We start from the raw sequence: 26,715 nt of genomic DNA, 5'->3' as shown, positions 1-26,715 counted from the left end.
ACCAAAATCACGAATCACTACTCACCTTCACTCTTTCATTCCTCTTTTCCCGCCTTTGGAATAAAGTCCCACGCTCTCTTCAATTCCATTCTTCCGCCCAGGCCTTCAAAAAAGCAGCTTACGACCACCCCTTATCTTCCCCCATCCAAAACGTCGATCTTTTCTATTATCGACCTCAACCCCCCTTATTCTACCCCAAACCCACCTCCTTCAAATTTCCTGCTTTCCTTCCTGAAAGTCCCTGTAATGTCCATCTTGTATACTCCGTGTACCCTGCCCCATCCCTCTCCCTTCCACAGATCTCCTAATGTCTCCTTTCCCCATTGTTTTGTCCTTCCCTCCCCCACCCCTCTTGTCTCATGCCCCCCTTGCTGTGCGTTGTGTGTTGGCTCTCATACGAGCCTCAACGACGACCATCGATAGCCAAGGATTCTCTGTAGAGACCTCGTACCAAAGGAATTAAGTCTCTGTCTCAGATCCCTGGTCAGAGTCCAAGTCTCACATCCATAGAGCAAGACTGGAAGCACCAAGGACCAGAAGACTCAGACTTTCATCCTCCCGCATAGGTACCGGCAGCGCCACACCCCATGATCCAGTGAATCCATGAATCCCCAGGCCCTACCCAGACGTCTATTGACCTCTGACTCACAGCCAGCAGAGACATGAATATCACTGCCAAGGTAAGTGAATCTATCCACGACCTCAACAACTTCACCACAAACAGGTACAGGCAGGATAGCAGCATCCAAGATGTCATTGAAAGCCTGGATCTTAGTTTTGATCCAGGAAACCCGTAATCCCAGCGGCTCTGACTCCTCATTCAGCACCTCGAGGGCCCCCAAAGGAATATCTAGCGTCTCCGCAAAGATGACTGCATCATCTGCGAAATCAAGGTCAGAGATCTGAACATTCCCAAACGATGTACCGCAGATTCATCTCTCCGACATCCTCCCCAGAATCCAGTCCATACAAGTGCTGAAAAGTGTGGGGGCCACGACACACCCCTGACGAACTCCAGCAACTGGAAATAAGTCAGAGATCTAATCTGACCTGACCTGACAAAAATTACCCAGATGACGAGGCATATCTGTGCCCAAACGACATGCTGTTCGGAGAAGCATCAAGTGAAGTGCCTCAGGGGCCCTTCAGAGAGGCACGCAATATGAGGCATCGAGTCAATTTTGTGCAGAAGATAGTCAACTCGTTTTCGAGATGCTGGACCAGAGACATATTCCTATTGGTGCCACAAAAGGTTGGTTGTGGAGAGATGCAGTGTTCGAGTAGATGTCATGGTTTCTGACATAAATGCTGTCAGAAGAAAGACTAATATTGGGACAGGTGTATCCTAGTCTCGTCGGAAAAACCAGGAATGTCGAAGTAAGGCTGAAGTAAACTGAATACCAGCAACCAATAACGAAAATTTCCATCATATATCCTGCTGAAGACTATGAGGTCTCAGTAAATGGATTGGGGAGGAAGGAGTGGGGGTGGAGGGTGGGGGAGTACGGTGGAGGGCTATATAAATGGTTTACAGCAGGACTGCTGAGAGGACTGCACATGGTTTCAATCACTTTTAACGATCTAGATCTTAGCTTTTGTTTACATAGAAAGCCCAAAACGCCTCCTCTGCGACTCAGAGATAAAATAAGATGTTTTTGGTAACGGGAAAGGGAAGGGCGGCATTAGCATTGGAATTTGAACACACACACACACACACACACACACACACACACACACACACACACACACACACACACACACACACACACACACACACACACACACACACACACACACACACACACACACACAAAACGACATGGCAGTGATTGTGGTGGTTACCTTTTTGAATTGCAGTGATATGCGCATCAAGCACCACTTCACTGCTGAGACGGTGAGACCAGCAGCTCGGGGAGTATTGCGTCTCGAGTTCCTGAGAGGCACATGGTGGGAATGAGGAGAGGGTGAGGCAGTTTAGTGTACCTCTTTGACTCAAAATCTGGTGATCGGATCATTACCAGGAGCATCAGACGCTGCAAAAACGGATATTTACCTCCTTGGACCACTTGTCCCAGGAATACTCCATGTTTCACTCCGTGTTCCTGAAATCGAGAAGGCGTTTTAAAAATAACCCGAAACACTCAGCCAGTCCCTTTGTGCAACCTCATTCAAACACGGCTACCGAACCGCGTGCAACCCGAAGCTGCCAGGGAAGTACAAACGGGTTATACTACTGTAGCGCAACCCAGAACACCCAGAGCAGTACAAACGAACGACACATCGACAAACAGAGCAATATTCAGGACTTTGTACTTTTGACACACTCAATCCATGGGCGGAACCAGGAATCCTCCCAGCGGGAGGAGAGTTTAGACTCATGGGCACAGCTTTCTTTAACTCGACCCTCAAAAAACGTCTCTCCAACTCGGCTTTCAATTTATTTCAATCTTTTTTTTTATCGTCCACGTGATGCATGGAAATTGTTCATCCACTGGCAATTCAATTCAAAAGGGTACATCACATCCTTTTCACATTAAACATGTGAATTTAATTTGGCAAAAATGATTGTCTAAAACAGCACAAGTCAAGTGGAAGGGTGGAGCACGAAGGCGAATGCCTGAAGCAGCAAAACAAAAACAACTAGAGGGGGAACACTCGGTAGAGTGCAAAACCTCTGGTGCCAATACTGCGAGGTCACTCAAGTGAACCTGATATCCTATTGAACATTCAATTTGACGTCAACAGTGCTCACAGAGTTATAGTTTGCAACTTTCCCTTTTACTTTTGACTTTTACATACTCAATTAATTCGTCATAACTAGATTCCTTGAGACAGAAATTGATTTTACGTGGGTATATACACCTGAAGTTCCAAAATCAGCCGCAATTATAATTTTGGCATGTTTTTTTTTTGTTGGAAATCACTTATAACATGTAGAAATGCAAAAAAAAATCGAAATTTTGTTGAAAAAAATTAGCAATTTTTTTTTCTCTAACAATTTTTTTTGGGAGGGGGGGGGTTGGAAATCACTTAAAATATGTAGAAATGCAAAAAAAAAAATCAAAATTTTGTTGAAAAAAATTAGCAATTTTTTTTTCTCTAACAATTCTTTTTTTGGGGGGGGGGGGTTTGAAATCACTTAAAACATGTAGAAATGCAAAAAAAAAAAATTCAAATATTTTTTCAAATTGGCCACCATAGCGGCCATATTGGATTTTGGACCAAGTCCAAAATTTAATGGCATGATCCTTGGACCAGACCTAAACCACCAAGTTTCGTCGAAATCCGTCGAGGAGTTTTTCCGTTATACTGTTCACAAACAAACAAACAAACAAACAAACAGAAAGGGGTGAAAACAGTAACCTCCATCCATCTTCGATGGCGGAGGTTAATGAAATAATTCTCGTATCCAGATACAGATCTTCACCAAAATCGAATCATTTCTTCCGCGTCACACACCCAACCTGTCCACCAAATTTCATCAGAATCCGTCGACAACTTTTATAGATGTCGTGCCATTTATTAGTTTAGCCCCATCTCTCAATGGTGAAGAATGGTGGGGGAGTCGGTTTAGTCGCCGACAACCCGACCATGAAACAGGTGAGTACAGCATGGTACCTGCAGCACGTCACAGCTCTAATCTGATCTGACCTGACAAAAATTACCCAGATGACGGGGCATATCTGTGCCCCAACGACATGCTGTTCGGACAAGCATTAAGTGACCAAAATTGCCAGCGACGTTGACTTTAAAAATTCCAGTAGTCGGATCTGAATCCACATCTTCACCAAAATTGAATCGCTTCTTCCTTGTCACATGTCCGATCTGTCCACCAAGTTTCGTCCAAATCCGTCCACAACTTTTTGAGATATCGTGCTATATATTAGTTTAGCCCTATCTCTCAATGGTGAAGAATCATTTAAAAATTAATTATCAGATCCGGATCTGGATGCGAATCTTCACCAAAATTTAATCAATTCATCCTTGTCACACAACCACACACCCAAACTGCGCACAAAATTTCATCTGGATCCGTCCACAACTTTTTTGAGATATCCTGCACACAAACAAACAAACAAGCTGGAAGGCGGACATGGGTAGTCGACTACCCAATAGAACCTGACGCGATGGGCCCATTCGATGGGAAATGACCTGAGGATTAAGCACAAGAAAATTCATGATTCTAGCTTCAAAGGGTTAATGCTGCAGATTGTTTTTTCGTTAAAATACCCCCCACATTTAGAGGTTTTTCGGCCGTTGCCGGAGGGGTCCATAGCAACGGTTCTTTCTCACACATAACTAGGACATACCATGAACCTACCATACCAGTTTCATGTATATCTGACTCAGTCTCTGAGATATAATGAACTTCGTTTTTTTATTGTTTTCGACCAGGGTTCATTCAAAGTCTATCTTCTCTGACAGTTTTCATAGGATCCGGCTGGAAATTTTTGACAATATGGCTGAATGTACTGCCCACGGTCGCTCGTTGCCCGATTTTTGAAAAAATAATGTTTTAATGATTTTTCAAAAATTTCGAAGTCCTGTTGCTAGGCAACAGTGGTGTCCATAGCAACGGTTCTCATTTTACACAACTAGGTGATGGTATGAACCTACCAACGAGATATTTTTGACTAGATCGACTACCCAACAGACAGAGAGGGGTGAAAACATAACCTCCTTCACCTTCGGTGGCGGTGGTAATGAGAGAGTTCATAGAACACGATAACCCATGAAATGTTTAAGTATCGACTTCAATTTATATAAAATGATGTCAATGATCATTTAACCTTTTGAACCATGGGCTCCTTGTACTTTTGGCTCCCAAACCCTGGAGCTCCCTGGAGGAAAATAACTGAAGAGTTGGAATTTGATTTATTTTTTGCCTGTAAAAATGTTTTCCTCGCCCTGTAATTACAAATAAATGATATTTTGAATCAAAGACTGTCTTACCTTCTTCTTTTTAGAGTTTATCTTCAATACACTACTTCGTGGTGCCAGTCAAACCAGCAGTTATTTCCAGGATTTCCGATACATAAGAATTATTATTCACAATACGTGCATCAGTGTATTGTCTTGTAACGTTTCGACAAGTCCTTGTCCTTTGCCCTTGGGTTTCTTTGCTGAGCCATAAGGTACTTCTCTCTGCACACAACACAAAATTTATTGGTAGTCGCATGTGGAGCCTTTTCTACATCATGGTGAGCATGTTGTTTCAGTCGTCACTCGTCACGAAACTCTGCTGAGCGGCGATTACCAAATGTTGCTCCAGGAGATTGAACATCTACAAGTTCCTCTGTCCACCCATTTTTACTATCACATAACAGGAAAGATTTCCCAATGGATCAGCTTGTCCTTTATGTACTGTTTGAACGACGGTTTGGTAGTTGGGATCATTCCTCATCAAGTGAAAGTTCACAATCTGGAACACATGAATGCTTGAATTTCTCAATCAAATAATTGAACACTGGCTGGGTATTGTATATTTCATCAGTCTTAAGGCCCGGTCACACCTTGACGTTTTAGCCAACGTATGCCGATTTTTGAATTTTTTTTCTAAAACGCTGGCACACGTTGAATACGTTATGGGTAAGTTTTGATAACATTGAGAGCACGCTGAAAAACACTGCCATACGTCGTTGTACGTTGGCTTTAAACGTTGTACTTTTTGGTTGTCCTCAATTTTTTTCATGCTTGAAATTTCACGACGTATGCCGGCGTATGACTCACACGTTCCGCTACGCTGGCCACAAGTTGTATGCACGGTCTGCGATCGTTGACAGACGTCAACACATGCTACTTGTAAGTTAATCATAAGTTGAGACACGCCGAGGTAATGTTTAGCGTACCCGAAACTTATTTCTAACCTATGATTAACGTGTTGTCGGCACGTTACGCGATCGTTGCCACACATCGACAGACGTTACTTTTAAGTTACTCATAGGCTGAAAGACGTCGGTATAATGGATCGTCCTTGCGTCAGCGTCCACGGCCACGGCCAGGACACTTATTTGCAGCATTCTTCAAACTTTTCTTCGGCATGACGAGGATGTTCACACTTCGATGTCTAGCTTGGCGATGATTCCAATTGTCCATCAGCAGCGTCTATTTAAAATAGTCGAGTTTGAGCGTTTTAACACGTTCAGAAGAAACGCTTCAAATTTCCAAACCCCAGCGTCAAAAAACAAAGGCGAGTGACAGCAATTTAAATCGTTCATTGTAAACAAAGAAAATAGCTGAGTGGTACCGTTTAAAAGTCGTTGAGTGTAAAAAAAAAAATCGAATTGTTGAGCGCAAGCGTCTACTTTCAATAGTGGAGATGCAGCCATTTAAATCGTTGAGTTTATCATTTAAATCGTTAAATCGTTAAACGCAAGGACGATCCATCATAACCCACACCCTCCCCCTCACACTCACCTACTACTGCCAACATGAACAAACTACTACTAATACTGATACTAATACTGATACTGATACTGCTGACATGGACATCGACTCAAAAAGGACTCGAAAACACTGTTGGGTTCCCCTTTTATGAACACCATTTTTATATACCAATTCCCAAAACCGCTGGGAACACGTCTTTATATGGCAATTGTAAGCTAGAAACACGTTATTTTTTTTTTTTGTCGACCGGAAGACGTCATTGGAATACGTCTACATACGTCGATGTGTGTTGGGACTACGTAAAGAATTGGTTCAAAGCACGTCAAACATAAGTTAGAAATAAGTTTCGCGTAAAAAAGACATTACCGTGACGTGTTTCGACTTATGAGTAGCTTATAAGTAGCCTTTGTGGACGTGTGTAAGCGTCCACATATCGTGTGTAAAACTTATCCCCATCGCATGCGGAACGTGTGTCATACGCCGAGTACGTCGTAAAATTTTGAACATGTTTAAAATTTCTTGACGTACTCTACTTACTACGACGTATGATAGCGTACTTTAGCGTTCTACTCACGTATACCAAACTTACTCATACCGTATTTGACGTGCCCCAACGTTTTAGACACATTTTTCTTAGGTCGGCATACGCTGGCAAGATCGCCAAGGTGTGACCGCGATGTTGACACTTCCATTTCTACGGCAGTTATGATTCGAATCGTTGTGCGTCAGCCTTTTAATAGACTACGTCACGACATCGTCGGCGATGCGTGCAACGCGCTATGCCTAAGTTAGACTATCGTTGGGCATCGGTTGTGTAGACCGACAACAGGTTCAGCATTCGTTGGTATAAGTTATCTATAACACAACGAAACGTTTTGTGTCCGTTACCAATGCGTTATACATAAGACCAAGTCGCTATGAATACGTCCGAATCTTTAAAAAAAACATCAAAAGTTCAACGTAAGCCAGCGTTTTAGGTACATTTTAATACGTTGCCATCGCTGGCTAAAACGTCAAGGTGTGACCGGTCCTTTATCCAGCTGGGGATCATCTTCATTTACACAATGTAGGAGAGACCGGATTGCAAGGAACTGGTCTCTTGTCATGACCTTTGGAAAACCAGGCGTTTATCTAAGAGTAGCGTCCTTGGACCGCCAGTACTGCTCGTACCGACAGTATCTTTATGTGTGAACATTTCCATGGTGACTCGGAGCTCCAAAAATGCTTTCAAATCTGCCGAAGTAAGAGGCTTTTCTTGGAAAGTTTTTGCTGCATAATAGTTTGGTTTGGCTGCAATCACCCGTTCAGCTTAACGATTCGTCTCTGTGAGAAGTCAATCCCAAAGAACAGCATCCCAGAACAACCTAAAATAGTCAAGTGGAGTACTTCACACATTTATTGCATTTGGTAAATTTTTAGGCCCTGGTTGCTGATTAGATGTAAACTGGCGTTCATTTAACCCTGCAGTGGCTCTTGTCCATCCCGGCGAGGAGTCAGGCCTTGGTCTATCCCCTCTGCGTCCTCCGCCATGACCAAGCCCCCGATCGACACCTCTGGGAACTGCCCCAGCATTGTCGTCAGTTCTGTCAGTTTCACTCTCCCCATTTGAAAAGTCATTCTCTGACTCAAAATCACTCTCATTACCATAACATCATCATCATCTATACCTTCCTCATCTGAGCTCAACACCTCATCAACTGACATCACACTTCGACTCCTTTTGGAACGATTTTTAGCGAGAAATCTTCAAAAGCGTTCATGAATCTCGTGCTACTACATCCGCAGATCACGCACTTTGGTGTGTACACAAGGATGGGCCGACTGGCGTGTGTAACAAAGCGTGTGCACGGCAAAAGACTCCCTCACACTTCCTGAGCTGTTAGTGGCAACGCAGACTGAAGATCAGGAGCGATATAACGGAGCCGCTAATTGCTCAGGAAGTTGCTCATGATATGTTTGTAACCAAAAGCATGTGGTGGCCGGTTACTGACCGGCCGCTCTAGTTTTATGGAGGTTTAATTAGCGGCTGGTAAACCGGCCACTTGGGTATATGGAGGTTTGAATAGCGGCTGGTAAATCGCCACTTGGGTATATGGAGGTTTTAATAGCGGCTGGTAAACCGGCCACTTGGGTATATGGAGGTTTAATTAGTGGCTGGTAAACCGGCCACTTGGGTATATGGAGGTTTACTTAGCGGCTGGTAAACCGGCCACTTGGGTATATGGAGGTTTAATTAGCGGCTGGTAAACCGGCCACTTGGGTATATGGAGGTTTGAATAGCGGCTGGTAAACCGGCCACTTGGGTATATAGAGGTTTGAATAGCGGCTGGTAAACCGGCCACTTGGGTATATAGAGGTTTGAATAGCGGCTGATAAACCGGCCACTTGGGTATATAGAGGTTTGAATAGCGGCTGGTAAACCGGCCACTTGGGTATATAGAGGTTTGAATAGCGGCTGATAAACCGGCCACTTGGGTATATGGAGGTTTGAATAGCGGCTGGTAAACTGGCCACTTGGGTATATAGAGGTTTGAATCGCGGCTGATAAACCAGCCACTTGGGTATATAGAGGTTTGAATAGCGGCTGATAAACCGGCCACTTGGGTATATAGAGGTTTGAATAGCGGCTGGTAAACCGGCCACTTGGGTATATGGAGGTTTGACTAGCGGCTGGTAAATCGCCACTTGGGTATATGGAGGTTTGAATAGCGGCTGGTAAACCGGCCACTTGGGTATATGGAGGTTTAATTAGTGGCTGGTAAACCGGCCACTTGGGTATATGGAGGTTTACTTAGCGGCTGGTAAACCGGCCACTTGGGTATATGGAGGTTTAATTAGCGGCTGGTAAACCGGCCACTTGGGTATATGGAGGTTTGAATAGCGGCTGGTAAACCAGCCACTTGGGTATATGGAGGTTTGAATAGCGGCTGGTAAACCAGCCACTTGGGTATATGGAGGTTTGAATAGCGGCTGGTAAACCAGCCACTTGGGTATATGGAGGTTTAATTAGCGGCTGGTAAACCGGCCACTTGGGTATATGGAGGTTTGAATAGCGGCTGGTAAACCGGCCACTTGGGTATATGGAGGTTTAAATAGCGGCTGGTAAACTGGCCACTTGGGTATATAGAGGTTTGAATAGCGGCTGATAAACCAGCCACTTGGGTATATAGAGGTTTGAATAGCGGCTGATAAACCGGCCACTTGGGTATATAGAGGTTTGAATAGCGGCTGGTAAACCGGCCACTTGGGTATATGGAGGTTTACTTAGCGGCTGGTAAACCGGCCACTTGGATATATGGAGGTTTAATTAGCGGCTGGTAAACCGGCCACTTGGGTATATGGAGGGTTGAATAGCGGCTGGTAAACCAGCCACTTGGGTATATAAAGGTTTGAATAGCGGCTGGTAAACCGGCCACTTGGGTATATGGAGGTTTGAATAGCGGCTGGTAAACCAGCCACTTGGGTATATGGAGGTTTGAATAGCGGCTGGTAAACCAGCCCCTTGGGTATATAGAGGTTTGAATAGCGGCTGGTAAACCGGCCACTTGGATATATGGAGGTTTGAATAGCGGCTGGTAAACCAGCCACTTGGGTATACAGAGGTTTGAATAGCGGCTGGTAAACCGGCCACTTGGGTATATAGAGGTTTGAATAGCGGCTGGTAAACCGGCCATTTGGGTATATGGAGGTTTGAATAGCAGCTGGTAAACCGGCCACTTGGGTATATGGAGGTTTGAATAGCGGCTGGTAAACCGGCCACTCGGGGAAATGGAGGTTTGATTAGCGGCTGATAAACTGACCAGTTGGGTATATGGAGGTTTGAATAGCGGCTGATAAACTGGCCACTCGGGTATATAGAGGTTTGAATCGTGGTTGGTAAACCGGCTACTCGGGTATATGGAGGTTTGAATAGCGGCTGTTAAACCGGCCAGTTGGGTATATGGAGGTTTGAATAGCGGCTGGTAAACTGGCCACTCGGGTATATGGAGGTTTGAATAGCGGCTGGTAAACCGGCCACTCGGGTATATGGAGGTTTGAATAGCGGCTGGTAAACCGGCCACTTGGGTATATAGAGGTTTGAATAGCGGCTGGTAAACCGGCCACTTGGGTATATGGAGGTTTGAATAGCGGCTGGTAAACCAGCCACTTGGGTATATAGAGGTTTGAATAGCAGCTGGTAAACCGGCCACTTGGGTATATGGAGGTTTGAATAGCAGCTGGTAAACCAGCCACTTGGGTATATAAAGGTTTGAATAGCGGCTGGTAAACCGGCCACTTGGGTATATAGGGGTTTGAATAGCGGCTGATAAACCGGCCACTTGGGTATATAGAGGTTTGAATAGCGGCTGATAAACCGGCCACTTGGGTATATAGAGGTTTGAATAGCGGCTGGTAAACCGGCCACTTGGGTATATGGAGGTTTGACTAGCGGCTGGTAAATCGCCACTTGGGTATATGGAGGTTTGAATAGCGGCTGGTAAACCGGCCACTTGGGTATATGGAGGTTTAATTAGTGGCTGGTAAACCAGCCACTTGGGTATATGGAGGTTTACTTAGCGGCTGGTAAACCGGCCACTTGGATATATGGAGGTTTAATTAGCGGCTGGTAAACCGGCCACTTGGGTATATGGAGGTTTGAATAGCGGCTGGTAAACCAGCCACTTGGGTAAAGAGGTTTGAATAGCGGCTGGTAAACCGGCCACTTGGGTATATGGAGGTTTGAATAGCGGCTGGTAAACCGGCCACTTGGGTATATGGAGGTTTGAATAGCGGCTGGTAAACCAGCCACTTGGGTATATAGAGGTTTGAATAGCGGCTGGTAAACCGGCCACTTGGGTATATGGAGGTTTGAATAGCGGCTGGTAAACCGGCCACTTGGGTATATAGAGGTTTGAATAGCGGCTGGTAAACTGGCCACTTGGGTATATGGAGGTTTGACTAGCAGCTGGTAAACCGGCCACTTGGGTATATGGAGGTTTGAATAGCGGCTGGTAAACCGGCCACTTGGGTATATGGAGGTTTTAATAGCGGCTGGTAAACCGGCCACTTGGGTATATAGAGGTTTGAATAGCGGCTGATAAACCGGCCACTTGGGTATATAGAGGTTTGAATAGCGGCTGGTAAACCGGCCACTTGGGTATATGGAGGTTTGACTAGCAGCTGGTAAACCGGCCACTTGGGTATATAGAGGTTTGAATAGCGGCTGGTAAACCGGCCACTTGGGTATATAGAGGTTTGAATAGCGGCTGGTAAACCGGCCACTTGGGTATATAGAGGTTTGAATAGCGGCTGGTAAACCGGCCACTTGGGTATATAGAGGTTTGAATAGCGGCTGATAAACCGGCCACTTGGGTATATAGAGGTTTGAATAGCGGCTGGTAAACCGGCCACTTGGGTATATGGAGGTTTGAATAGTGGCTGGTAAACCAGCCACTTGGGTATATAGAGGTTTGAATAGCGGCTGGTAAACCGGCCACTTGGGTATATGGAGGTTTGAATAGCGGCTGGTAAACCGGCCACTTGGGTATATAGAGGTTTGAATAGCAGCTGGTAAACCGGCCACTTGGGTATATGGAGGTTTGAATAGCGGCTGGTAAACCGGCCACTTGGGTATATAGAGGTTTGAATAGCGGCTGGTAAACCGGCCACTTGGGTATATAATGGTTTGAATAGCGGCTGGTAAACCGGCCACTTGGGTATATGGAGGTTTGAATAGCAGCTGGTAAACCGGCCACTTGGGTATATGGAGGTTTGAATAGCGGCTGGTAAACCGGCCACTTGGGTATATGGAGGTTTGAATAGCGGCTGGTAAACCGGCCACTTGGGTATATGGAGGTTTGAATAGCGGCTGGTAAACCGGCCACTTGGGTATATGGAGGTTTGAATAGCAGCTGGTAAACCGGCCACTTGGGTATATGGAGGTTTGAATAGCGGCTGGTAAACCGACCGCTCGGGTTCATTGGGTTAAACAATCCAGAAGTTTAGTGTTACTGAAGAAGTCTTATGCACCACCCTTGTACACTGTAATAAGATGACGTGACTCGCAGTTTAGGAGATGGAGGCTTTATTGATCACCAGAGAACGCAGTGTCAATCAGCATCATACAAAGCCATATTGGTGGCCTCTCCTTCACCCCGATACTGTCTGTATACCCTCTCACATGCCGCACCCTTTCATGCTATATATCGACATATAGCATTGTTGTTGGAAGTATTATGAAGGTGATTTGTGTTCTATAGTGTTCAAGTGTATAATCCAATTTAAATAAAGGTTTCAAGAGCTTTAAATTCGAATACATCAATTATTACTGGATTCTACTGCCGTGTTATCCAGTGTCCATTACATCACTCTATCTCACATGCAGAGGCAACATTAGGGGCCTGCAACCCATGCAATTGCATGGGGCCCCGAGACAACAAAGACGACCCCCCCCCTCCCTCCAACATGACTGATTGTGCTTCACAATCTTTCGAGACGAGGCCACCCAAGAGTGAAAAGGGGGAGAGTCTCACTTACCCATCAAAACATATCTACTTGTGAGTGGTGATAAACACAGCGGAAAGAGAATGCTCCATCTCTAGGAAAGAAAACACCGTGATGTAATTAATCGATTTAAAAAAAATGTTTTCCCCTGATGTTTAACTCGATATGACTACAAAAAAATTAGAGGGTGAGGTTCGTAGAGAAATCAATTGGAACAAGTCTGAAGACAACGATGGTTCACGGGTGGTATTTGACGATGTGGATTGTTTCACAAGTCAAGGATGAGACAATGTGATAATTTTTGAACAAGTTATAAAAATGATCAACATGATGTGGTACGAGTGACAGGTTATTAGCTGCAAAATGTCGAAAACCCGGTTTCGTTCAACAACTTTCAAAATTTGACCTTTGCATAACCTTTAAAGGTCACAAAACAATGTTGTGGACATTAAAATAAGGAAACAGGATACGTGCTATAACTTATTGGAGTTAGTTCGTCGAAGAAGGTCGAAAACCCGGATCGATTCCCACAACTTTGAGAATTTGACCTTTGTGAACTTTAAAGGTCAAAGGTCAAAGATTATGAACTTTGGTGCAAAACTTCCTCTGGAACATTCCAGGAACAATATAACGTCATATAGGCTATATGGCATTTCACACTCCTCGGATTATCCATACTTTGATGAAATCAGCGTAAAAACAAACTTGAAGTGGGCGCCACGGACAAGGTGTTCGAGATAGAGCAAAATGGTTTCAAGACTTTAGGCAGGGAATGACCTCAAGATTATGCATAAAAAATATCGTCATCCTAGCTCTCAAAGTTTTGGCGGTCGTATGATTTTTATGTCAAAATTCGCAATTTTCTAAGTTCGTGACCTTGTGACCTTGACCTTGGGACGAAAATGAAAAATCGAGCTCCGTGGGGCTATGCAGGTGCCATTGGGCTAACCAAATACCGAAACCACTGCCAGATTCGACAAACCCCCTCGGAGAAGATGTAACTTGAAACCGGCTACCCCTTAAAAACACGTTTTTTGGGCGTGGCTCCGCCCATAATGGACGCACCACGCCCATTCTCAGGTAAGCACAACGAGATCATGATATAAACCTCGCACCCTAATTTTATCAGGATCGGATCAAAACCCACGGAGCTATGCTCGGGACAGACAGACATACAGACAGACAGACAGACACCCATAACGAATATAGTGGTCACTTACTGACTCATGAACCAATAATAACTACGTTTAATGTATACAAATGCAACAATAACCGCAATAAAATCTATATAATTCCTCATGTAAATAACAAATAAATATTGTTTAGTAACTCCACACGACAATTTCTTGAACGACCCTCATTAGTAAATGGATTAATCCAGGCGCATGGTGGAATGTTGCGGGTTTAAAAAAAAAAAACCAGAAGTGTGTCAAATGATCAACATGATGATCATTTGTTCCACCTGTTCCACCTCCACCTGTTCCAAGGATGGAACAAAACTAACACAGCGGTGCTAAAAAGTGGAAAATAGCTCAACAAAAGGTGAAAAGGATTGAAAATTGCACAAAATTTAACCTTTTTCATCACACAAATGGCAGAACCAGAAAAGGGGCCCCGGTCATGTCGCACAGTGGTTCTTAACCTTTCCCTCAATCAGGGACAGGCAAAGATCAGCTATAAATGACCGCGGACCACCAATTGGGAATCACATAATTAATGGTCTTCACTTCAGCACCCCATAAATCTCTAATAACGTTTTTACAGTAATAGTTTGGTTTATATAATTGCCAAGTTTAAGAAATTGCCAAGTTTAGTTGCCTCAGATGTCACCCACCTTCGAGTACACATGAAGTACCTGATGGAATGACTTGAAAAGCTGTCGTACTCATTGCCCGTCAACTTGGTGTTGGCTTAATGGTTAAGACGGCTGGCTTAAGATCTTAGGGTCTTTAGTTTGAGCCCGTCGACCACTGAATAAACACCAGGTGGGGTTGACTCAGCCTGTCATCCTTCTGAGATCGGAGAAATGAGGACTAGTGTACTGATAATAGAGGGCACTGCATTAGCGGCACAGCCGTGCCCCCAGAAATGACTCAACCAGCAGCCACAGGCTGCACACAATAGCTACTGATTGCCCATAAAAACAAACAAAACTAGAAGGGTACTCAGTAGAACATCTACCTCCGCCCCGTAATGCCTGATCCACGAAAACATATCGGGCCCATTGCATTTTTGAGATATCATGATATACTGTATGTCGTTTTTGAGCCCCATCTCTCAATGGTGAAGAATTACTTTAAAAATTATAGAAGTCGGATCCGGATCCGGATCTTCACCAAAATCTAATCAGTTCGTCCTTGTCACACACCCAACCTGTCCACAAAATTTCAGCCAGATCCATCCACTTTTTGAGATATCCTGTACACAGACAAAAAAAAAACAGACAGAAAGTGGTGAAAACATAACCTCCTTCACCTTCGGTGGCGGAGATAAAAACAAGGACAAATGTGTCCAAGAGCAGCGTCCTAAAGGTTTTGTCGGCTAAAAAAAAACAAAAAAAAAACAGAAAAAACAACAACTTCCGATATTTCGTCACGTGCCTTGATTAAGCCAATAGCGAGACCCGTCATAATGTATTTATATATTTACGATATATATATATATATATATATATATATATATATATATATATATATATATATATATATATATATATATATAGTGTATTTACGAAATAAATAGTGTATTTACGAAATTACAATACGATAAATGGAATAATCTTTTAATAGTCACGTGAACTTTTCGAAACTTTAAAGCAAATGTCCGAATATATTTAAAAGTTCATGATAGATGCTCTCAAAAGGCACCGTCTAGGTGAGGATGTGTACATGTGCTCAGTATTTAAGGAGATCCGGATCTTGTATATACAAGAGCCGACTCCTAGAGGTTAAGGTTTTGTCTTCACAAGAAGAACAAGAGAAGAAGAAGAAGAAGAAGAACAAGAAGAAGAAGAAGAAGAAGAAGAACAAGAAGAAGAAGAACAAGAAGAAGAAGAACAAGAAGAAGAAGAACAAGAAGAATGTATCATAAAAATGTCTATTTTCTCTGGCACGTAATTGGAAACCATAGAGCCAATACATAATAACGAAGGCGATTATTCACGCAAAATGAAACTTTTTTCACTGATATGTACAGTACACAAATCATACCAATAAAAAGTACGTATGGTTCCATTACAAGACAAAAACGAATTGGACATTGCAAAAATTTTTAAATCTTTGTGCAAACCCAAGGTTAACAAATACACCCATATGGGAGTGATGGTCATCTCTCCGAGAAAATATATAGCCTCCTGAAGGTAGGGCAGTTTTTGCAAACTTTGAAGTCACGTGACGTGAAAACGAAAGCGAAATTCGAAAATCCGTCCTGACCAAATTTAGATATTGTCCCATACATTCATATGCCACAATCAAATTCAAGATCGCTTGAGAAATGGCGGAGGAGATAGATTTTGAAAATCGTCATTTTCGCATGAAAATCGTCATTTTCGCATGAAAATCGTCATTTTCGCATTTTTTTTGCCAACTTTGAAGTCACATGACACGAAAACGAAAGCGAATACCGAAAATCCGGCCCGACCAAAATTTAGATATTGTCCCATAGATTCATATGCTACAATCAAATTCAAGATCGCTTGAGAAATGTAGGAGGAGATAGATTTTGAAAATCGTCATTTTCGCAACTTCAAAGGCCTCGTGACCTTGATCTTGACCTTCGGTGACCTTGAAAGTCATACCATCGTGTACGTCTCATCGACCTCTATCAGGATCATTAATGACCAGATCTCCTGCTTCAACTTCATTGTGAACGGACGGACGGACGGACGGATCGTCACCTCTCCTTTCAACAGCAATATTATTGGGTCATGTTTGAAGAGATGACCTAAAAAGGCAGACCAAAAACTAATTCAATCAAACAAAGCTAGTTGCTCACAACTGGAGATGTGTCTTAATATGGGTAATAGAATAACACTCTCAGTAGATAATGATGAAATAAAACCAACTAATCATGCCATATCCTGGTAGACCCTACCACACCTACACCTCAGCACCCCAAGCCAGTTGCCACTAATTGAGAGCTTTGGCAAGAGAAACTTCCAAGCCGATCAGACTGGGGCTGGAAGGACACCACAGGATGGCAACCATTGTGGACCACCCTTCCAGAAACTGAGGTGGAGTGGCGACCCGTCTTAGGATTGTGCCCAATAGCCAAAGAAACTGCTTAAGCAGCACCAATGCTCTGCACAGAGTATGGTCACAATCTCCTCCTTCCAGAAGCATCACAGTCATGCTATGAGCTCATTCACTGTGGGTGTACTCAAAGGGATGCACTGGGCGATGAAAATTTGTTAAGGCCACCTTCAAGTGCATTGCTCTCTGCTCCTGTTCTGGAGGATGGTAGTGTGCACTAACTTAGCAGAGTCTTACTCAAACCTCACAGTTCTTCATATCTCTGCATCTAATAAAATAAGTATCTGTGTGACATGTAATGTACAGTACATGTGGAGACCAACCTTATAATAAACTGGGTTTATTTGTGGCACTTTTAACCACCTCTCAATCGGACTGTATTTCAGTCCTGATTGAGGTCATTGACCTCAAGGTCAAAGCGCCATTGATGTAATATGTGAAAATAATGTTGCAAGGAACAGACATAAATAAACTCACTTAAAACGATGTAATTTAAGGATTTATGGCCATGTTACTATGGCACATGGTGCCAAAATAGCAAATTCTTGTTCTCTTGCCATTCTTGCCATTGACCTCCCAAGGTCATCAGAGGTCACATCCAAGATGGCTCCATATCTGAAAATAAATTGCAGGGTATGTAGAAAATTTAATGCTTTCATCAGAAAGTGCACAATACATATTATATTTAAATGAGTAATATTGTGGGATTGGTTAGGCACTCCCATTCGTTATGGAGTTGTTTTCATTTGGAAAGGAGAACACAGTCTCGGCTTCTGTTTGCTGGCAGTGATGCAGCCACTGCTTCTTGTTTGAGACTCGGCTGATGTGCAGAACTGCTACATCATCATTGAACAGTGAAGTGCGCCTGCTGGAGTCATTGGTTTGCTTGCATTAGAGGTGGTTTGCCATTAAAATGCAGCTGACTTTGCAAAATCATGCAAATTGACAACAGCATGCCAATTTTAAAGTTTATTTTTGAAGAGTGTAAAAGCCACAGGTTTGTCTCCTTTCAAATGTCCTCATAAGCCTCTTTTATGAAGTAATTATGAAATTATCAATTCACCAATCAGCTCCAACACTGTTGTTTGCAAAGAAATGCATTTAAATTGTAAACAAATGAAGTTTCATTATTTACAGTTTACACTGCAAGTGGGTGACCTCTGGACCTACCAAAGTCCACAAAGATGAGACTGGAAGCTCGATTTGCAAATCATTATTGATTGCTGGTTGTTCCAATATTTTAATTTAGCAGCAAATGCTGTTTCTTCTTCTTAATTTATCCCCCCCCACCCTTTCCCCTCAAGTCATTGAAGGCTTCTTCTTCTTCATCCAGTTTGACAACATCTATATTACATCAGCCCTCCTTTCACAGAAAGCTCACCCTCGAGCATCTTCAGATGTCAAAACATTTCAGCCGCTTAACTTACTTCTAGTAACGACTACTCTCTCTTATCCGATCTGGGCTCCTCCTTCGAGTGCCTGCTGCTCTATCCTCAGGGGAATCAAGTTTGGGCCTCATCTTCAACCTGCGACGGTTGATCCTGCTCTCCAGAGGCACTCTTATCCCACTCATGCTTAGTCTCAGTTTCCTCATTGGAATATTCTGAGCTTAACAACTTATCGAATCACTTGGGTGGACAGCCGAGACCCTTTCCCTTGCCACTGTATCAATAGTAGCCAGCAGGGAAATCGATTGGGCACACACAATTCCTCATACTGTGGGAAGCACACTTCCATAACTGTGAAGTCTGGGTCTCGCCTGCTGATGATTCTGTATAGACCATGTCAGGGTCTTGAGAGTTTCCTCTGTCATCCAGATTTCTCTTGTGGGAACTGAACCAGCAGCCACTCTCTCACTCTGTCGTCAAACTTTGTTGTTCTTCGACTGTACTGCTCCCTATACTTGGTTTAAGCCATTTCAATACAAGACTGCAAACTGTCTGGCAGAGGACAGGGAGAGCATGAGCTACTCACGATAGCCCTTGACATCCGTCGGGCAAAATCTTACGTTTGAAAGTATGATGCTTCCATGGTGGAAAGACAGTTAAAGCAGACCAACACAACCAAGCAAAAGAGCAATCGGAGATTGCAGACCCTCGCCAGGACTTATTTTGTATCGTGTTTGTGTAGTTTTATGGAATGTATTTTGTGTGGTGTTTGTGCACTGGTGTGTTACGTAATTAATAACAGACATAACTAGAACTGCCACTTTATAACTGCTGGCAGTGATGACCGGGTACAAAGACGTCCTGCTTTGATGCAATCCTGCTTTGAACAGACACTTGACCCTGACCCATGACATTAATTATTATTCAATGCAATTGAGAATGGGATTAAAAAAAAAAATTAAATTCAAAACAAATGGAACACCAAATACTATAGGTACAGTACTGCATTGAAGTCATCAGAAGGAACCCGAACAAGCAGAAAGCAAAGATAAAGTCATAAGGAGGAACCTGGATAGGATTCAAGTTTCAGCTGCTACTACTCTACCCTCAAATCCATCCTGGCACAGCCAAGTGAGCCTAATTCAAAAAATCAACATAAAAAAGAACCCAGATTTTAAAATAATTCAATAATTCTGGCTGCTACACCATGCATCTGATCAGGTTGAAATTTAAAACATATATTTACCATCACTACTAGAACATAATTGTGAAGTTTCACATCAATTGATGAAGCAGTTCAAGAAAAATTATTTGTAAAGATTTTCATTCAATCCAATATGGCTGCCAGACCATGTGACCTATCAATTATTCGTGAACACCCTGCACCCCCTAGTCTTGGGGAACATTTGTCTGAAGTTTCCCCTCGATCTGCCCAGCCGTTCTGAAGAAGACCTTTAATGGTTTTAGGGTAAATCCAATATTTCTGCCAAACCATGTGACCTATGACATCATAGGTGGGAACATTTTGTTCCTCATGGATAGGCTGTCATAGCTGTAAAGTTTTGCCTTGATCTGTTCAGCCGTTTCAAAGAAGGAGGTTTTTGAAGGTTTAATATATATATATATATATATATATATATATACATATATATATATATATATATATATATATATATATATATATATATATATATATATATATATAGCTGCCGAACCACATGACCAATGACTGCCGAACCACATGACCAAATCCCCATCAATTTTTTTCTGTCGACCAATTTATCCGAGGATGACCCTCAAAACTTTTCACACTGTTTAGATGTAGTATTATACATATGCAGTTATGACGTTCATAACGAAGGCACCTATGACATAATTTTCAAAAATCATACTTATTCCCCATGAGGAGTATTTGCCATGTGCGGCGTTTCATTTTTTTCTCCTTGGTGCATTTTCGGAGATACAGAGGTCCAATTTTTTTTCCTTTTTCCAACATGGCTGCCATATCACGTGACCTATGACGTCATATTTATCATTACACCATTCTACATGAGTAGTTGCACCTATGGTGAAAATGTTTTTCTCAATCTGCCAATCTCTCTCACACCGGTTGTGGAGAAAAACACGAAAGTTCTGTGTGGACAAACAAACAAACAAACAAGAAGACGTCATGCAGAGCACAATACTTGCAAAATCCATAAAACAAATTTGACCTCAAAAATAATTGGTGGTTGAATTCATTGACGAAATATGCAACTCCTCTTCAAATTTCAAGTGAATCGGATGAAAATTGACAATTTTAGAAATCTGGCCTGTGTTGACCTTTTGGCCAATGTGGACCTCCAAAATAATTGGATGGTTGAATTCAGTGACATGAAATATATATCCTCTTCAAATTTCAAGTCAATCGGATGAAAATTGAGGATTTTAGAAACACCTCCTTAGTTGTTGACCTTTGGCCTATGTTGACCTTTTGGTCCATGTTGACCTCAAAAATAATTGGTTGGTTGAATTCAGTGACCTGAAATATAAATCCTCCTTAAATTGCAAGTCAATCAGATGAAAATTGAGGATTTTAGAAATACCACCTTAGTTGTTGTCCTTGGGCCTATGTTGACCATTTCATCATTGTTGACCTCAAAAATAATTGGCTCGTTGAATTGATTGACATGAAATAGAAATCCTCCTTAAATTGCAAGTCAATCGGATGAAAATTGAGGAATTTAGAAATCTCACTTAAGTTGTTTATCTTTGGCCTATGTTGACCTTTTGACCTCAAAAACAATAGGCTTCTTCCTAATAACAAGCTCTACCATGTGGTGCAGTTTCGTGAAGATCGATTTAAATTTGTGACCTGTAGGCGACAAACAGTCAGAAACAGTCAGACAAACAAACAAACAGACAGAATAACAAAATTGACTAACAAATATTCCTGAAAAAATCTTCGATTTTGCAAGTAACAAACAAACAAACAGACAGACCCAAACGCAATGCCCTCTCCTTCGGCGAGGGTAAATATCAGAGTATTCACCAGCCTCCTCTTGGTTTGTGTTGTTCCTTCTTTGTCTTTCCAGATCTTTGTCAATACTGATGTTGATGTTTTCCCCAACACTAACCATCTCTTAATTTCTCCATATTCTCCACTCACTTCAATCTTTGAAATTAGGAAGATTAAACTTTCCATTCTTTCCACTTGATCGTCTCAATCTGCATGAGTCGATCTTCTCAGTTGACAAGATTTTAGTCTTTTTTAGGATTAAATAACGATCGGCTTTTATACTTTCCTTCTTCACTGTGTGCAGCAGTTTCATCAAGTCCTTTACTTTTTGCAGCAGGATGGCCTAAATATATGCACACACGTTTCTAAGCTGTCTTAATTTAAAAGCTGGACTTAATTTATATATTTATTCTTCACTTTTTTTATACAATATACAGTACCAACGTCTGGTAGGATGGCCAAGAGATACACACTCACCTCTAAGATATCTAGCCTTGGTTTGAACCTTAGCCTAGCTATAAACTGTTGTCTCGGTGTTTCACAAGCAGGGTAATTAATCAATGCGTGTGTCGTCCCTTGGATGGACGTTAAACTGGGCATCCCATCTGTCGGCATTAGTTGGTGGATGTTAAATATTCCACGGTGTCCTTCGCAAAGAGTTTATGAGCTATTGCCGGCACCTTGGCCAAATTCCAACTTTCTGCCTTAACCCTAGAATTGGATGAATTAGATGAACATCAGGCCGAGAATTAGATGAACATCAGGCCTGGCCAGCAAGAGCGAAAAAGATTTGGGCCAAGCTACCTCAGCCAACCCCACAAGAACTTGGGAATAATTGTGGCCATTAAATAATACAAATAAGAATATTAACAAACTGCCATCCCCATGGTATGCACATACACATGACCCCCCACAATGCCCCCGTACCCCTGCCTGTTCGCTTAGGGAGCGGGTGTTTCTCGTATACACAAAAGCAGCAGTTCACAAAATACGTCAGTACAATCTCTGAATTTTGAAACCGGGGCAGCAATCTCAATAGGTGAGAGCATCGAGTTGTTGTATCAAGCACCTTGTCGATAAATTACTGTATAACACTATTACTCATCATGTAATTTAATTAACAAGGAGTTGCAGCAATGTGGTTTGTAAATATGATAATTACCTGGTGCAAGTAACCCTTATTAAACACTAAAACATTGAGCATTCACTGTTCCTAACGAGATTTAACTCTGAGTTTGATATGAGACAAAGAAACAAATGTGAGTAGTAACTCATCCTTAAATTCCTCATTTGTCAAGCCAAGTCATTTTGAACTCTATCACCATTAACTTCCCTAAAGTACAGTTTCATTAATTACAAACGAGTTTCTTTGAGAACAGCAAGTTGGATGTTTATGCCTCAATTCCTCACATTTGTGTCAAATTCTCTCCATTTTCTACCGGAGAGTCTTCATCGATTTATCAATCTCTCACACACTGAGCAACTACTCGCACTGTACAACATTTGGCAAATGGGTGACTTTGTTCCCTTTTTTGACCCTGGCTCTTCTTATCCAATATCTAACTTCCGTTTCCTCAAACTTGTCTCTTCCTTCTGTTTGTCTTTGACAACTCTTCTCCTTCCTGCTCTTATTTTCTCTCCTATTTTAATTGACCTGTGCTAATGATTTGGGAATTTTTATTTTGTTCCAAATCCTGTTTTACTCTACAACAATAATTGAACTTACTTCTCTCTAAACTGAACCTACACTTATATTCACGTTCAACCTTCTCCCTCTTACCTCGACTCAAACGATTCCTCTTTCATGCTATTCCTGTTCCATTGTTTTTAATTTGATCTGTTTCTCTTTTTCCTTGTATTCTTGTCTCACTTTTCCTGAAATATTCCCTCCGTTCTCTTCTTTACATTTCTACACATCCTCTAGATACCTTTGTGTCTATCCTGTTGTCTTTTGCTCTCCCCCCCCCCCTTTGTTGATCTACACACTGATGGCACTTCTAGAGAGTGTGCGGCTGTGGCTGGAGGGTGTGCGGGCAGCAGAGCGCAGTGAGTGGGGCGATGCACTTGCACTGTTCCGAGAGGTATGCAATCGCAGTTCCTGTGTCGCCTTCAATGAGGGATGTGCGTACCTGGCTCTGGGTCACCTGAGGAATGCAGCAAAGGTAATTGTGAGTGTCATGAGATATCTACTAATGATCATTATTAGCCTTTGTTCGGTGTTTGCTAAACCAGAGCTTTTACCTGTGTGCTTAAGTATCAATGTGCTCTAACCAAGATGGAATATAACTTATTACATAATGCCTGGAAGGATATTATTGCCCTTTGCTAAAGGCCCTGTCACACCTTGACGATTTAGCCAGCGTATGGCAAGGTCTCACAATGTATGTAAAACGCTGGCGTACGCTGAACTATTGATGTTTTTTAAAAAGTTTTGGGCGTATAATAATGTGTTGGACGTATGCATAACGTATTAGTAATGTACACAGAACGTTTTAATCACATATAGATAACTTATACCAACGAATGCTGAGTGTGTTGTCGGCGTTCACAACCTATGCCCAACGATAGTCTAACTTATGCATAGCGCGGCAGCTTATCGCCGACGATTACATGGCGTAGGCTATTAATAGGCTGCGGCTCGACGATTCAAATAATAACCGCACGAGACATCGAAGTGTGAAGCCGCTGTCATACGTTGACGTTTTAGCCAGTGTATGCCGACGTATGAAAAATTTGCCGAACCAAGCTGGCACACGTCGAATACGTTATGGGTAAGTTTTGTATACGTTAAGAGCACGCTGGCATATGTCGTAGTACGCTGGCATACATCGTCATACGCCGAGTACGTCGAGAAATTTTCAGCATGTTGAAAATTTCTCGACGTACTCGACGTATGACACACATTCCGCATACGCTGGCATAAGTTGTAGGCACGTTACGCGATCGTTGACATATGTCGACACATGTTACTTGTACGTTACTCATAAGTCGAAACACGTCAAGGTCATGGTTAGCGTCAGTGTTCCAGACTCCCTGTTTTTTTTTTTCTTTTCTTCGGTATGACGGTGATGTTGACATTTCGATTTCTAGTGCGGTTATAATTTAAATCGTTGAGCGGCAGCCTATTAATTATATTATATTATAACCGCACGAGAAATCGAAGTGTTAACAGGTCAGGTCAGGTATGGGAGCATGTGCCAGAACAGCGCGTCGCTGCGTCCACTTTCCGCCGGTACTCCAGGGGCCTCCGTCTGGCCATCCCCCAGGCAGATGCCAGGCCCATCCCCATCTCCTTGAGATGATGGTCAACCTGCTGCAACCATGAGGCACGTGGTCGGCCCACTGGCCTCCTCCACTCGTGAGACTCCCTCGCTGAGAGAATCTGGTGAGCAGGATCAGCGTCAGGAAAACGAGCCACATGTCCATACAGCCGCAGCTGACGCTCACGGACTATGCAGGTAACAAATCTCATCCGAGTCTCTCTCAGCAACCGCTCGTTGGATACAAAATCCGACCAGCGATAGCCGAGGATTCTCCGAAGAGACCTGGTACCAAAGGAATTAAGTCTCCGTCTCAGATCCTTGGTCAAAGTCCAAGTCTCGCACCCATAGAGCAAGACTGGAAGTACCAAGGACCTGAAGACTCGGACTTTCGTCCTCCCGCACAGGTACCGGCAGCGCCACACCCCATGATCCAGTGAATCCATGACTCCCCAGGCCCGACCCAGGACGTCTATTGACCTCCGGCTCACAACCTGCGGAGACATGAATATCACTGCCAAGGTAAGTGAATCTATCCACGACCTCAACATCCTCACCACAAACAGACACAGACAGGACAGCAGCATCCAAGATATCACCGAAAGCCTGGATCTTTGTTTTGACCCAAGAAATCCGTAATCCCAACGGCTCCGACTCCTCATTCAGCACCTCGAGGGCCCCCAAGAGGATGTCTAAAGTCTCCGCAAAGATGACGGCATCATCTGCAAAATCAAGGTCCGAGATATTGACATTGCCAAACGATGCACCGCAACTTGATCTCTCCGACATCCTCCCAAAAATCCAGTCCATACAAGTGCTGAAAAGTGTGGGGGCAAGTACACATCCCTGACGAACTCCAGTAACAACTGGAAATAAGTCAGAGGCGGTACCACCACACTTCACAGCACTCTCAGTACCAGAGTAGAGTTCAGACATCAGATCGATCAGTTTCGGTGGCACCCCACGAAGACCAAGAATCCTCCAGAGGACATCCCGATTCACTGAATCGAACGCTTTACAGAGATCAACATAGGCTGCAAGCAGGCCCTGCGAAACTCTCGTCTGCGTTCGGTGAGGGACACGAGGATACGGTCAATCGTTGACCTCTTTGGTGTAAACCTGACTGCTCGGGACGCTGGTGCTCAAGCAGATGGTGGCGAACCCTATCAAGAATTATCCGAGCAAAGACCTTGCCCGGCACTGAGAGCAGCGTCACCCCTCGGTAGTTGTTGCAGTCTTGGCGATCACCCTTCCCTTTCCAGAGAGGGACAACAAGGCCCCTCTTCCAGTCAGTTGGGATGATGCCTGTGTTCCAGGCAGAGCACAAAACTGCATGCAACGACGCGAGTACAGCATTTCCACCAGCCTTGAGAAGTTCGGCATGGATGCCACAGATCCCTGGAGCTTTGCCCCGTTTCAACTGGTTCACCGCAGCCCGTGTTTCCACAAGCGATGGTGGACCACAGTTGATTCGAGGGTCAGCAACAGGGATTGTAACACCCTTGACGTCCAACTCGACAGCTGGGGGATCAGCCTGGTACAACCGCTCAAAGTAACCGGCCCAGCGGGCCTTCACTTCAGACTCCTCTGTCAGAGCCTACCACTCTCTGCTCGAACTGCAGTGCTCCGAGAGATGGGCTTGGATGAACGTAATGCGCGAATTCCCCTGTAAGCGGGACGAGAATCACCTGTCCACAGGTGATGCTCTACCCCCTCACAGATTCCTCGCACATAGGCCTCCTTGTCCACCCTCAGTGCACGTACAGTTTTACGCCTCAGCTCCCTGAACAGCTCAGCTCTGCCATTCAGCCTGGCCCTGCGACTCTGGTCAATGGTATCCAGTGTCCCTTGAGAGACAAAATTCTTCTTTGCCCTGCGGTGAACTCCAAGGCATCCACCAGCAACATCAAGGACGGTGGTCTTGAAGGTGCTCCACAACTCTTCAGGAC

At 43.4% G+C, this 26,715-nt stretch overlaps 2 protein-coding genes across 6 annotated transcripts in view; one reads left to right on the top strand and one right to left on the bottom strand.

Annotated features, from left to right (window-relative positions):
• Positions 1-26,715, bottom strand: part of AFMID (arylformamidase) — a 153,354-nt gene that overhangs the window by 61,320 nt on the left and 65,319 nt on the right. For 2 of the 4 annotated variants that reach the window (XM_085882285.1, XM_085882286.1), the window contains exons 1-2: positions 2,054-2,320; positions 1,843-1,933 (exon numbers count right to left, since the gene is read on the bottom strand). In XM_085882285.1, coding sequence (XP_085738411.1) covers positions 1,843-1,933; positions 2,054-2,086 — 124 coding nt within the window. In that variant the 5' untranslated portion in view covers positions 2,087-2,320. Of the gene's footprint in view, positions 1-1,842; positions 1,934-2,053; positions 2,321-17,597; positions 17,680-26,715 lie in introns of those variants that run through there. The other 2 variants (XM_085882284.1, XM_085882283.1) reach the window with 2 other exon arrangements.
• NOXA1 (NADPH oxidase activator 1) overlaps positions 23,092-26,715 on the top strand; it is a 71,771-nt gene continuing 68,147 nt past the window's right edge. Inside the window, exon 1 of one of the 2 annotated variants that reach the window (XM_085882277.1) lies at positions 23,092-23,668. In XM_085882277.1, the coding sequence (XP_085738403.1) occupies positions 23,495-23,668 (174 nt within the window). In that variant the 5' untranslated portion in view covers positions 23,092-23,494. The remainder of the gene's footprint in view (positions 23,669-26,715) is intronic. The other variant, XM_085882278.1, reaches the window with a different exon arrangement.

Source organism: Eptatretus burgeri, chromosome 5 (genome assembly GCF_056783735.1).
Source record: "Eptatretus burgeri isolate ZD-2024b chromosome 5, Ebu_testis_v1, whole genome shotgun sequence".
NCBI classification, from domain to species: Eukaryota; Metazoa; Chordata; class Myxini; order Myxiniformes; family Myxinidae; genus Eptatretus; species Eptatretus burgeri.
Note: the sequence above shows the minus strand (reverse complement) of the source record. Positions and strands in the feature narration are given on the sequence as shown.